Genomic DNA, 12,006 nt, shown 5'->3' with positions numbered 1-12,006 from the left:
CTGTTCGCACAATTAACCCGGAAAACCACCTTCGCCAAACCCCCCACCTCCACCCGAGCTGCCGATCCTCCCTGCTAATCGCTCGTGACAGCCCCCCGGTCTCCAGAGACACGACACTCCCCGTCGTTCTGTTTCCCTGACAGACAGATACAGAAGATCTATATTCCCCTGTACAGGCTGCCGTCCCCTTCAGCTTGCCTCACGTGCAGAGGCCTCCGTGGCACATTTCCCAGCCTCCCCGTCACCTCCACCCGCCTGCCTGCTGGAGCCATGCCCACTGGCACTCTTCAAGGCCACCAAAAAAATCACAGAGGTTTTCTTCCCTTTCTCCACGGCACAACACGGCGCCATCCGCTGGTTCCCAGAACAAACTGCTGGACTAAAGTCAAAAGGCTCCAGAGCCAGGAGCCCAGCTGACACTGCAGCCCTTGCTGCCTCGAACCCTTGGAACCCCACGGGGCCTTGAGGTGGGTTCTCTCCTTTTCATACAGGAGAGCAGCCTCACATAGACTGCCCCTCCTTGCTGATATCTTTGGGACAAAACCGAACCTGTCCTATATGAAGACCGCCCCCTTCCTTACCCGGATCTCACCAAGGTTGCAGAGGGGCGGAAAATTTCCAGAAACTTTCCATTCCATGGGAAGTTAAATGGAGGAATTTTGGAAATATTCCAAATTGGTAACTTTCCAGGAGAATGAATGGGAATATAGAAAAATGAACGACAAATTTTGCAATCCTAGTCTCACCCAGCAGAGTCACAACTTCCCATAATAACTCTAGACCAAATGACTGTGGCGTCATCCGGAACCTGGGGGTGCCACCATCAAGGACAACTTCAAGGAGGCTCAGAGAGCAGTCCCTGCAGAGGATCCTGCCCCTGCGTCACTGTTCTCTTTACCTCGTCGCCACTCCAGGCTACAATCCTCTCAGGCCGGCTGCCAGAGGCTCCTCCTGGCTGCACTGTCCATTTCTGCAATCTGGTAACTCCAACCTGGCCAATCTTCTGCAGTGAACCTTATCCTGGCCTCCAAGCTCTCTGATCTGCCTCAGCTTGTAGAAGCTTTATGTCAAGACTACGTTTGGGACATTGGTAATGGGGTAGAGGGCTCCAAGGCAACAGTATGAAGTCATCAATACACCAAAGCAGTTGGGTGGGAAATCAGGGTGGTCACAGCAAAACAAGGTTCTCCAACATTAGGGGCAACAGGCAAAACCTCTAGCATTCTTCAAAACAAAAAAAAACCACATTCATCATTAAGTGCAGTATTCAGATGGCTCAGAAACAATACAGCTCTAGCATGGGTCTGCAGCCAGCAGCCTGTACATGCAAAGGTCACTGTATGAATTACCTTAGATCATATTATCTTGTAAACCCTGCATTATACTTCACCATTGCCTCTAATTTTGTTTGGACCAATGGTCCATTTCATTAGGAGAACTAATCGTGTTTTCATACCTTTGGATAAAAGTCCCGGTTAAAAATAATTAGCATAAATACAGAGAGGTGATGTCAGTGCCACCCCACGGCAGATGCAGAAGCAGTAATGTTATTATGACACTGTGGAAGAAGCAGCACCCCCTGGTGGTCTTACACTGTCAAGCACGCACAGCTCCAGGCGGCCGTCCTGCACCACGTATATGCTGTCGTCCTGGTCCCCGGGCCGAAAGAGGCCCTCGCCCTCCTGCAGCTCTATGGAGACCATGTGACGACACAGTTCCAGGAAGAGCGGCTTCTCAAAGTGGCCCAGCACCCTGAAGAGGGACACAAACAAGCAGGAGAGAGAGAGGTTTCTTAATCTTCTTTTCATAGACATTATTACTCTCACATTTGCACTGGTTCAGTGGTCAGTGTAATTTTTGGCTTGTAGATAACAGGTCCCCGGTCTGATAATATGTCACTGTTGAGCTGTTGAATTAGGCCTTTACCCCAAAAACTGCACTTGTATGGACTGTGGGGGGAGGGGCATAAAAATTCCTGATACTGCACTCTGACCCCAAGCTTCACCTCAACTGTATCTGTGCACCTCATATGTAAAAATCAAGCAATTCCTGTATCTGCACTGTAAAACTGTCAAATAAAACTATACCACAACTATATTATATTAACCATATTACATTTGTATACTAAGTACAGCATACACTATTCCACTAAATGATCGGGAACGCACACTGTTCCAAACATATCGTGAGGTATATTCCATAGCCCAGTGCATTCTGGGAGCACGGTGCACGTTTGTTTGCCCCCACGGGGTCACCTGACGTTCTTCAGCATGTAGAGCACCTCGGACGGGAGGTGGGAGTTCTGCACGTCAAACTCGGTCAGGTCGGCCTCCAGCAGCGAGGGGGGCGGCTCCTTCGGCTGCAGGGTGGGGGGCTCCTTTCGGATCCGTAGGATCCTGGGGAGCACGAGCGGGGTGGGGGTGGAGAGCAAATCCATTCACCTTTTTCTGCAGAGGGTATGACTAACATTTACACAGGTGGCATCCAGTCAGATCAGGTTCAACAAAGCTACTGGGTGCCACCCAAAACTAACAATCAAGACCAAGCAATCAGAAGCCAGGAGTGCCTTACACCTCATTCAAGGGTACAACACTCATACGAGGCCACACCCAGCAACAGCCAACCTTCTACAACACATCATCACAACACTGTTTCAGTAATTTGGAGGTTTGCATTGAAATCAGCAATTATGCACAAAATAAAAAAATGAACAAAAAATGCTAAGACTCGTTTCAGAATTATTACTACTATTGTCATCACTGATGGTAACCTTTCCTCCACAACATGCCAGCTTCTGTCTGTACCCTTATTAGTAATTAATTTGTAGGCCATCATATATGTTCATAAAAACTGTTCAGAGCACATAACTTTCTTGACATTTGCAGCCATCTTCACATATTCATGATTTATTTAGCCCTATCTTCTGTTTCCATTATTTCCTCCATTCATTTTATATGTATTTCACACATACCTCTGCAGTACCTAGGTGTACATCTACTTTGAGGTTTAGCTAGTGCTTTTGCCTTCTTTTGTGCTAAGACGGGGTGTTAAGTGTCACTGCCTGGGTAGTACAAAGAAGATACTGAAGTACAAAGGGCAAATGAAGAAGCTAATGAAGAATCGAGAATCTTGTGGTCCGGGGACTCACTTGCGAGCTATGGTGAGGACTTTGGGTCTCTTCCGGGAACGCTGGCGGGATAAAGAGGTGGACGAGGGCGTGGAAGAGAGAGTCTGCACCTGAGAGTCAGTGGGAGGAAAGGAAGGGCACAGAGAGAAGCATAAAGGGATGTTATTACATAACACGCTGACATAAGCATGTCCGGCACTGAACCACACTGCCTCTGCAGGATGCCAGCGGAATGACATGCTGCGTCAATGAGGAGTATTCAGCATGGACCCGGCCTACCTTCCTCATGATCTTTCGGCCGTAAAACAGCACCTTATCCCTCTTCCGGAAGCGATATCGAGGAACGCCAGCCTGCTGCTGCCCTGATTACCACAAAAAGCAGACCAAAAAGCTGAGTCATCTTCAACACAGGTGGATCTTTTTGGCATAAAAGCAGAAAAAAAAAAAAATCACAGCAGTGCGCCTACTGTACACCGAATAAAGGTGCCAAACAGATCAAAAGCCACTTCATTTTGCTGAAATTGCCGTTCGCCAAATTTTTTGACTCAAAGCCCATGACAACTGACAGAAGATTGAGGGTAATTATGCAAACAAACAGCAGTGCCTGACTATTTATGTAGCAAATAAACACAGACTTGCTCCACATGACATGTCAGCCAACGGCTGTGAAGCTCTTTTAAATGTCATATCTGAATAGCTTGTACTGGAAAACTGACATGAGCGGGACGGGCACTGAGGTGACAATAAAGCCAAACGGGGGCGAGGGGAAGGTACTAACCAGACAGCTTGTATTTCCTGTAGAGGAACAGCACCACGATGCCGATGAGGAACACGGCCACTGCTGCCCCGATCACCATGCCAGTCAGCTGGAAGACACAATCCCATGGTGACCATCTCCATGGTGATTCACTAAATTAACCTAAGACACCTAAGACTGGAACCTTTCCCATAATCCAAAGAAGCTTTAAGGATGGGAAAAGTCATAGAATAATGACTTAAAACATGTGACGTCCTCCGCCTCTGAATGTGAGACTACATTCGTTTTCCATGGCCCTGTAGCAAGCGGAGGGTGACAATCAGCCTGGGGCAGCCTAGGGAACTCGGCAAGGAACCAGCCAGACAGGAGGCCAGGGTACTGCAGGGCGCGCTGGCACGCACACACACACACACACGCACGCACGCACGCACGCACGCACGCACGCACGCACGCACGCACGCACGCACGCACGCACGCACGCACACACACACACACACACACACACACACACACACACACACACACACACACACACACACACACACACACACACACACACACACACACACACACACACACACACACACACACACAAAGGTCCCCTAAAACACGGGTGTCAAACTCCAGTCCTGGAGGGCCGGAGCCCTACACAGTTTTTGGTTTCCCCTCATTTAACACACCTGATGCAACTCCTTGTGCTAATTGCCACACAACTCTTGAGCATTTGTGGCGGAACAGGGGAAGAACTAAGCTACACAGGGCTCTGGCCCCCCAGGACTGCAGTTTGACACCCCAACCCTAAAAGCACATCTTTATAGTGCAGAAGGACACCAGGTTACCTGACAGTAACCCACACAAACCAGAAACATAGTGCATGGGGAATTAAACCCATGATCCTGCAGGTGCGAGATTCTGTGTGATCACGAGACAGGGCTGTGGGATGGAGACAAGCTGGAAGGTGACTGTACTAAGGTGGCCTGCACCCTCTCCTCCACAAATCGCTGTCTCCCTGTGACCTTCTGGAAAGGTCAGGGAGAGCATGTGGTTTCTGGCCTTGGTGACCTAGAAACAGTCCTGGATGTTGTGTGACGTGGAAGATGATTTGAACGAAGAAAATAGACATATAACAAGTGTACCAGAAACCCTCGCCTACTACGAGAATACACACTCTTCTACTGAGCTGACCGCTAGTCCCTAAAAATAAACCCTTCCAGATGATTATGACGTAAACGTTATAGAACAGATGCCCTTGTGGTGGCGTCACAGGGCTGCAGGATGGAGATGAGCTGGGAAGTGGGTGTTACCATGGTGGTCTGCATCCTCTCCTCTACGAACTGCTGCAGCCGTGTTCGAATGTCAATCCCGCCAGGCAGCATAAGCTGAAAGACAAGCACAAGCACTCTGTGACGAATGGGGTGGGGGCCAAGTGCAAGGACTAAACAAACCAGTCGTCAAGATAAAAGAGACTGACGACAGAAGAACAAGTCGATTAACTGGCTTCCAAGGTCATGTCACATCCCTGCCCCAAAAGACGGGAGGCACCATGCGTGAGTTTTAAAGCAGCCACATCTCAACTCAAAGGCCACTCTCCCTCCCTCCTTCCTCTTGTGCTGATCAGCACCCTGGCCCACTGCTTCTCTGTCTCCCCGTGACTTTCCAGAAAGGTTAGGGAGAGTGTGGGCGCCCATGCATGAGTGTGGATTCTGGCCTCGTTGACCTAGAAACTGTCCTGGATGTTGTGTGACGTGGAAGATGATTTGAACAAAGAAAATGTGTTGGGACTCAAAACAATGCAAGCACATACACATATAACAAGTGTAGCAGAAATGAGAAAGTCAGGAGGGTGGCAGTGTCCTCCAGAAGGTCACTGTGACCAGCTGGAATCAGTGGTGGCCTTTATACATAAACCCTGCTTATTTACAATGATTTATTCAGCAGTTGCTTTTGTCCAAACAACATACAACTGAGGATCAGAGAGCAGGGTCAGCCAATGTCCCAGAAGCACTTGGGGTTAAGGGCCTTGCCCAATGGTAGCATGATTACTCTGCCAGCCATGGGATTTAAACCCATGACCTTCTGGACACATGCTTAGCCCCAAATCCACAGTGCTAAGCACACTATCCAGATGGCGGGTGTGAGAGTTAGCACAAGACAAGGCGTGTTCCAGCACCTTACCGGGTATGTGCCACAGCTCTCTGCATCTTCAACTTCCATTTCTGGGGGCAGATAGAAAGTTAAAATGAGTCCCAAACACACATCCACATCAACAACTAGAACATTAGAACTTGATGACCACTGTGCTGAACCTAAACTACAGTGAAAGTGGCCTTTGAGCCTCCCTCTCTTTCCTGAGAATTTGCAAAGCGTCTTTGCTTCACTGGTACCAAAACAAACACAGCCACTTGAAGTACTGCAGCACATCAGAACACTGACGGGGCGAAAAAGCAATGAAGAAAAAGCAAAGCATAATAACGGGTGGCGTGTTTAAGGTTACAAGAATCATATGAGCTGGTGTGTCAGCGAATCCGCCGCCAGCGTAGTAAGTGACCTTCGTCACAAACAGTGCTTACAGCGTTAAAATGTACTGCTAATGGCGCAATCGGCTCAGTTTCACCGCCAACACACCCTCCTGCGTATATATACGCTCAGACTGGAAATGACACCGTACTTATAAAACTTAATCCGGCACATATGGGAGAGCTTTTATTGATAATACACGAGTACCAAAACAAAAAAGAACTGATCAGAAAGTCCCATAGATAGAACGATGTAGTGTGTTTATAAATAAAGCCTGTCGACAATCAAAAAGTATTTGAGTAGGAAAACCAGCTGTGCGCAACATGGCAGTGAGGCATGATCTCTGGGGTCAGACACAAGGAACGATCCTTCTGGAGATGCAGAAAGTGAAAAAGGGAAATACGCCAAATTTGCAGGGTAAAAGTAACATCTTGAACTCCGTAGTTACATGTATTTGCGCGCACATACTGATACTCCGCCCAATCTGGACACAAAGCAACACCAATCCGTTGTAACACAGCCGATTGCTGAAGACATTCACCCAAGTGTTTTTACTAGTATTAACTTCACAAATAAACTTTTAAAGCCTACCATTGGCAGTGCAAATTCCCCGTGTCAATTAAAGCAGAACTTACCCTACTTCACGGTCCCGAACTCTGCCTAGACGTTGCCTTGACAGTGAGGGAAACGCCTACCAGTATCTAACGGCGCTATTGGATATCCTTCTAAAATTTCACCCAACCAGCGTCAGGATTGTTTCGGGTGTTTACGGAAACATGGAACAAAAGAGAATTTACAAACTGGACACTGGTTCTGCTGACGTTCTGCAGTGAGATACCGTTATAGAAGTGTAGGTTTGCAAGTTTTTGAAAGAATAAAGACAGCATGGAAATAGTTACAATTGTTATTTGCTGTGTTGCGAGGCTATTAATTCCAGGTGCAATGTGTCTTACAGTGGTTACACAAATCTACACCAAATTGCGATTTCTATATACCTAAGGTTCAGTTTTACAGAACTATCCCATGCGCACGAAAATTGGTCCAAAATTCAAATGCGTAAGCGATTGTTTGTGACTTCTATATTTTTGTCAGGAATAATCAGACCCAGATCTAATATCAGTTTTCTTTGTTAATCAACTAAGCGATTATCACGCACATCGTGTCATCTAGAAAGTATTTCAGCTGTTTCATAAAAATAAAACTAGTTGACATGCATTGTCATAATTTCCCTGCTTTCCGGTGTATTGCAGAAATTTGCGGACTCTCTGTCTCCATCTAGTGGTATACGCAAACGACTCACAAAGTGATGAATAAATGGATCAAAATTAAGATGGTGAAAGGGATGCGAAAATGAAAACAATTATAGTCAGTGAAAAAAAAGTTAAGCACCCAGAAGTAATGGTCTGATTTGGATGTAATTTGGTACACGTGCAGATCAGCGATGGGTATGTAAATGATTCAATTTGCGAGGAGTTTGCACGTCTAGTGACCAGAGACAGGACGCCCCCTAGATGCATTAGACAGCATTACCAGCACTTGGCGGAGTCTGATATTGGTCTCATTGTGGGTTTTCATGAGGGTGGGAGGTTCTATGCAATTCCCTGGCATGTGGCACATGCAGATGTCACAGTCGTCTGATGTTGTATCCAATGGGCATGAGAGGGCACCCACACACATTGTGAAGGTTCCGGTTGCCCAAGACAGACCACACCAAGGGAGGATCATTGTATTGTGTGCCAAGCATTACAGAACCTCATGACATCTGCGCCTGCCATCTGGACACAGGTATTGGATTCTCTACAACACCCTGTGTCATCCTGCACCGTGTCTTGATGACTACAGGTTCACCGTCCCATGCGTAGGCTGCCAGCTGCGTTTGGAGTGGTGTCCTAACTGGGAGGCATGGACTGATGACAAGTGGTGTCGCACCATGTTCAGGGATGAATCTTGGTTCTGCATTACCATGGATGACCGTCGTGTGCACATATGACGGTGCCAAGGGGAGAGGACCAATTCTGCCAATGTTGTGGAGAGACACACTGGGATTACTCCTGGCATCATGGTGTGGGGATCCATAGGGTATGACTTCAGGTCATCTCTGGTAGTGATTCAGGGAACCCTAATGGCACAGCGCTACGTCAGTGATATGCTGCGTCTGAAGGTTTCCCCTCCTGAGACAACACCCTGGTTTCAACAAGACTATGGACTATATCAAAGGACTGCCTGCGTCATGTTGAGGTCCTCCCATGGCCAGCCAGGTCCCTTGATCTTTCCCCAATCGAACATGTGTGGGATCAGCTTGGATGTCAACTCAGACCCAGTGCCAATCTGCAGGATCTCGAGGGCCAGTTACAACAGCTGTGGGCCGATTTGCTACAGGAGAGGATGCAACGGCTGTACGACTCCCTTCCGCACCATATTGCCGCATGTATCCAGGCCTGGGGGGGGGGGGGGGTTGAGGTGTTGCCACACCCTACTGACATGGGACCAGCAGTGTGCCCATACTGCCAACTCTTTCGTCCATTTGATCTGATATTATACTCATTGCGATACAGTCGCACAAGCTTTCACCATGTGCAGATTCATTTTATTTCCACCACTCCATCTGAGTGCATAACATTTTTTGTCAATGAGTATATATGCAGATTTCAGATTGTATTAAGTAATCCTAACAAAAGTACAACAATAATATGATGTAGACTTACCATAATGTACAATATCCAAGCCATTTGTATTTTAACTATTTATTCTATTGTCAAGGACCGAAAAACTTAACTAAGACATTTTTTGCAATTTGTTGGTTGAACTTCTTTGTATCACTAAGGATAAAAGATCACAAGACTAGACATCACTAGACATCTATCACCATATGTCTGGGGTAATTCCATTAGGTAAGAGACAGCAAAACTTTTTCGCAAGTGAGTTACGAGATGTGACGATAAGGTAAACACCAGGCCTATTATTTCGGGGAAACATTACCAGAGTGGGGGCGATACAGTGGTTAGCAGTGTTGCTCCACACCGCTGGGACTGGGTTCGAGTCTCCGTAGTTGCTCCATGTGTGTGTATATCCTTTCCTCACAGTCCAAAAACATGCTAAACTGAATGTGTGTTGTCATTCCATCCTGCACTGTCAGTGAAAAGTACTAATTGTGACTTTGAAGGTACACATATGGTGCTTTTTCACTGGCATACAGGAACTGAGCTACACCATGAAGAGAGACTAGTTAACAGGACGGTTCCAGCTCCCTTCAGTTTTCTACTGCAGATGGGTCGGATCAGTATAGGCGTGGGCGGGGTGGAGAGCAATAGTGATGAAAAACCAGAGACGCTAATTAACTCTTCACACAATGCACATCATGATTTACTGTGTGCTAATTTCTTAATTTTCTAGCACATCTATGAGAATCACCGTGTTATGTTAGCATCACTTGCTAAATTTGCATAAATTTGCATTACCAATCCAGTAGGAGGTTTTCAAGTACTGAATTATCGGGAACGCAACGGTACATCGAAATGTGTGATACTACTAATAATAAACACTTTATATAACATACCCTTTTCCCTTCAGATAATCCATGCGCAGAACACTGGTATATCCGTGCATTTCGACCAATCAGATGGCGGTGACGCAATCACCTCGGTTAGGCTCGCTTTTGGCCCTGCTTAGCATGGTTTCGGCTCGGGTGTGGCTCGCATACTTTACAATGAAAAACCATCAGTTCGCGGTAGGGACTGGGTTCGGCTGGGTTCCTGGTGGCAGTGGTAAAGCGCCATTATATGTCACTAGGGCTGTATCTTTAAGGACCTGCCAATTGTACCACAGCTGTAGGTAAATGTAGCCTAATTTAAGGTACAGAAATGGACTCAGGAACATTTTTGTGCCATTTTGAGTGCATTAATGTGGAGGAACAAAACTGTATCAGGGCTGTAGCCTTTTTCTGACACTGTGGGTTACTCCTTGCTTTGCTCCATTAGCTTTGGCGACAGGCTTCAGGTCCCTGTGACTCTGAACAGAACAAGCGGGCATAGAAAATGGATGGAATACGATAATGCACTCAAGCAGAGTTTTCTTTAAAGAAATTCTGCACATTGTATAGACACGGAGACATTTATAATCAAAATTAAATAATAAGGCTCATATATACATTGACCATTAACAGTACTTAGAAAATAATATTTTTGTACATCCACTGCATATTATAGGTTTACACATCAATTTATGTTCTTCTATGCTTTTATTTTTGTTTATTGCGATGCATTTCAAGTAGGGGACAGGAGGTCTGTCCGTCCCCTTTTCATCCTTCTACATAATGATATTTTGTGTTCTTTTCCTTTGGACTCAAGAGACAAAGTAATTCATCCGCTTCAATAAACAACGCCAACAGCCTCTCTGTTCTCCTTTCAAAACAAACATGGCTAAAAGGGGAATACACTGATGAAAGGACCAGCAGAAGCCTGCTGGATATAGACCAGGAATGTTTTTTTTTCTTTCTTGATTTCAGAACACAAGTATAAAAGCTTTCTAGAGGCATTCTGCTCCTTGCAGTGAACTTGCCTAGTGCGGTCCAGTTCTTGATTCTGCAGGCTACTTGTCTTCTCCAGAATCCTCTGGGAAATGTGTACAAGTCCTACATGCTGACAAAGAACCTATTCTTAAATAAGTTCTGGTCCCAGTTGTTTGTTCTGGTCTCATCCAAGTTGCTGTTGGGTTACAAATACTGATTTTTTTTATTGTTGTTTGATAACTAGCATTATTATAACAAATAGCAACAATAAAGTTGTACCAGGGTTGTGCAGTGGCCTCATTACTCCAGTGTTGTGGCTTCCATTCCCTCTCACACCAGTGTGTGTGTGTGTGTGTGTAGCTTAGGTGAACTAGTGTCCCTAAATCACCCTCAGTGTGTTCCCTGCAATAGTTTGGTATCCTCTCCTTTGTTTTGGATGGCAAAATAAAATGCTACTTATTATGCATAGCTGGAGTCATAATAGAACCCAAAATAGACATGGCGAACAAGGATTAAGTTCGACATCTCTTAAGGGACTTGAATCTTCCCTGTGCTACATTAAAGTGGAATGGAATTTGGCAATATAACTCTCAATCCAGAACGTTAGTTCTATTTATCATCAAATAAAGTGAGAGTTGAATGGAAAGTATTACATATTAAGTACAAACATAGTGAAATCATGTTCTGAAATATATCATCATAAGGTATTTTAGCTAATAAACCTTTCAGAAGTATTTAACTGTACCCCCCCCCCCCCCCCACACACACACACACATAGATACTATTAAAATTAACAGAAAAACAAACAATGTTCTAGAAACACTCACGATGGATCATAAATTCAGAGATAAAACAAAATTTTAAATTCTCACCACTGTCACAGTAACAGGCGACACTTTCCATGCAAAGACTTTCTGTGATGATGTAGTACATTTTCCAGGTGGGATTTCTGGAGGAAGAACCTCCAAGAGGTGCTGTACATTACTGACCCGTGGAGCAGGATTCACAGCCGTCTTAAGCGCCCAGTCCCGGGGAATTTCTCAAACCAAAAGGCACACAGGTCCATTGGAGGCCAAGGCTGCAAAGATCATATTTTTT

At 45.9% G+C, this 12,006-nt stretch overlaps 1 protein-coding gene across 5 annotated transcripts in view; it reads right to left on the bottom strand.

Annotated features, from left to right (window-relative positions):
- The window catches only part of LOC111853985 (patatin-like phospholipase domain-containing protein 7), a 26,377-nt gene extending 14,505 nt beyond the window's left edge, over nucleotides 1-11,872 (bottom strand). For 2 of the 5 annotated variants that reach the window (XM_023831507.2, XM_023831508.2), the window contains exons 1-8: nucleotides 11,781-11,862; nucleotides 6,060-6,100; nucleotides 5,189-5,263; nucleotides 3,906-3,993; nucleotides 3,407-3,489; nucleotides 3,149-3,237; nucleotides 2,256-2,396; nucleotides 1,593-1,752 (exon numbers count right to left, since the gene is read on the bottom strand). In XM_023831507.2, the coding sequence (XP_023687275.1) occupies nucleotides 1,593-1,752; nucleotides 2,256-2,396; nucleotides 3,149-3,237; nucleotides 3,407-3,489; nucleotides 3,906-3,993; nucleotides 5,189-5,263; nucleotides 6,060-6,100; nucleotides 11,781-11,841 (738 nt within the window). In that variant the 5' untranslated portion in view covers nucleotides 11,842-11,862. Of the gene's footprint in view, nucleotides 1-1,592; nucleotides 1,753-2,255; nucleotides 2,397-3,148; nucleotides 3,238-3,406; nucleotides 3,490-3,905; nucleotides 3,994-5,188; nucleotides 5,264-6,059; nucleotides 6,101-6,992; nucleotides 7,098-11,780 lie in introns of those variants that run through there. The other 3 variants (XR_002840573.2, XM_023831509.2, XM_023831510.2) reach the window with 3 other exon arrangements.
- Nucleotides 11,873-12,006: the final 134 nt, after the last annotated feature.

Source organism: Paramormyrops kingsleyae, chromosome 7, assembly GCF_048594095.1.
Source record: "Paramormyrops kingsleyae isolate MSU_618 chromosome 7, PKINGS_0.4, whole genome shotgun sequence".
Lineage (NCBI taxonomy): Eukaryota > Metazoa > Chordata > Actinopteri > Osteoglossiformes > Mormyridae > Paramormyrops > Paramormyrops kingsleyae.
The sequence above is the reverse complement of the archived record's forward strand: the minus strand, read 5'-3'. Positions and strand labels throughout refer to the sequence as shown.